The 2,238-nt window shown below is 59.6% G+C and overlaps 1 protein-coding gene across 1 annotated transcript; it reads left to right on the top strand.

Moving 5' to 3' along the window:
* Window positions 1–216: 216 nt before the first annotated feature.
* On the top strand, window positions 217–1,989 carry LOC101754087 (probable inorganic phosphate transporter 1-3; the record flags this gene model as incomplete). The annotated part of the gene is made up of 1 exon (XM_022829700.1): window positions 217–1,989. A coding segment is annotated over one exon (1,467 nt), but the record flags the coding sequence as incomplete, so codon positions are not given.
* Window positions 1,990–2,238: the final 249 nt, after the last annotated feature.

The raw sequence follows: 2,238 nt of genomic DNA, 5'->3' as shown, positions 1-2,238 counted from the left end.
CAAGCGAGAGCTCACTCTGAGGAGCATTGCAGATAAAGCTAGATAGCCGCGAAGTGCACACACCGTGCGGCGGGAGCAAGTGAGAGGCGGCAGCATCAGCTACCATGGCCGGGCAAGCAGCTCAACGTTCTGACGACGCTGACCATGCGAAGACCGCAGTGGTACCACCTTCATGCATCGTGATCGCCGGCATGGCTTCTTCACGGTCACGAGCTACGACTCTTCTGCATCTCCTCGTCTCAGCTGCTGGGCCGCCTCTACTACACCGAGCCCAACAGCCCCAACCCCGGCAGCCTGCCGCCCAACGTGTCGGCGGCCGTGAACGGCGTCGCGCTGTGCGGCACACTGGCCGGCCAGCTCTTCTTCGGCTGGCTCGGCGACAAGCTCGGCCGCAAGAGCGTCTACGGCTTCACGCTCATCCTCATGGTGCTCTGCTCCATCGCGTCGGGCCTCTCCTTTGGCCGCACGCCCAAGGGCGTCATCGCCACGCTCTGCTTCTTCCGCTTCTGGCTGGGCTTCGGCATCGGCGGCGACTACCCGCTCTCCGCCACCATCATGTCCGAGTACGCCAACAAGCGCACCCGCGGCGCCTTCATCGCCGCCGTGTTCGCCATGCAAGGGTTCGGCATCCTCTTCGGCGCCATCGTGGCGCTCGTGGTGTCCGCCGGCTTCCGGAACTCGTACCCGGCGCCGTCGTACCAGGACAACCCCACGGCGTCGCTCGTCGTCCCCGAGGCCGACTACGTGTGGCGCATCATCCTCATGTTCGGCACCATCCCGGCGGCGCTCACCTACTACTGGCGGATGAAGATGCCGGAGACGGCGCGCTACACGGCGCTCATCGCGCGCAACGCCAAGCAGGCCGCGGCGGACATGTCCAAGGTGCTGAACGCGGAGATCGTCGAGGACGACGCGGACCGCGCCGGGCGCGAGGCCGCCGGCGCCGGCAGCAACAAGTGGGGGCTCTTCTCGGCGCAGTTCGTGCGCCGGCACGGGCTCCACCTCGTGGCCACCACCAGCACGTGGTTCCTGCTCGACATCGCCTTCTACAGCCAGAACCTGTTCCAGAAGGACATCTTCTCCAAGGTGGGGTGGATCCCGCCGGCGAGGACCATGAACGCCGTCGAGGAGGTGTTCCGCATCGCGCGCGCGCAGGCCCTCATCGCGCTCTGCGGCACCATCCCGGGCTACTGGTTCACCGTCGCCTTCATCGACATCATCGGCCGCTTCGCCATCCAGCTCATGGGCTTCTTCATGATGACCGTCTTCATGCTCGGCCTCGCCGTGCCGTACCACCACTGGACGACGCCGGGCAACCACATCGGCTTCGTCGTCATGTACGCCTTCACCTTCTTCTTCGCCAACTTCGGGCCCAACAGCACCACCTTCATCGTGCCCGCCGAGATCTTCCCGGCGAGGCTGCGGTCCACGTGCCACGGCATCTCGGCCGCCGCCGGCAAGGCCGGCGCCATCATCGGCGCGTTCGGGTTCCTCTACGCCGCGCAGGACCCGCACAAGCCGGAGGACGGGTACTCGCCCGGCATCGGCATCCGCAACGCGCTGTTCGTGCTCGCCGGCACCAACTTCCTGGGGATGATCATGACGCTGCTGGTGCCGGAGTCTAAGGGCTTGTCGCTTGAGGAGATATCCAAGGAGGCCGTCGACGACGAGGCGGCGGCTTGATCAGCTAAGAAGACAGTGTATGCATGCAACCTTTGGTTAGGTGTTTTGTACTTTGGTCGTTGGTACATTGTACTTGTTGCACGGGTATGTGGTAGATTGTGCTTTGCTGTGTTTATGACACTTGTCAATTTGTGAGCTTGTCACATAGTGATGCTAAATGTAAATTTGATTTTGATCTGGCATTACATGATCAGATTTGTATTATCGAAAATTTTGTTCAGAAGAAACAGTATAAACTGCTTGTACATGTGACCGTTTGTAGTATTCTTACTATTGGAATGAATTTAAGATTTGTATTTGAGTGAACCCTGTTCCATTCCACGCATGACAAAGCATTGGCACAAATCAATGGCAGTACGAACACTGGGATTTCACGAGTGTAGGGGTGAGAATCCCCGAACAGGGGCCGACTAGCTGGGAACTTTCACTCTAAGCCAAAAAAACCCAAGAAGAGTCTAAGAAAAGAGTGGCTTCACTAGTTCGTCTGGCTGTGCTATTTATAAGTCGTAGTAGCCTAAGGGAGTAGTTTGTTAGGAATTTGCTGAAGGTATTGGT

Source organism: Setaria italica, chromosome IX (genome assembly GCF_000263155.2).
Source record: "Setaria italica strain Yugu1 chromosome IX, Setaria_italica_v2.0, whole genome shotgun sequence".
NCBI classification, from domain to species: Eukaryota; Viridiplantae; Streptophyta; class Magnoliopsida; order Poales; family Poaceae; genus Setaria; species Setaria italica.
Note: the sequence above shows the minus strand (reverse complement) of the source record. Positions and strands in the feature narration are given on the sequence as shown.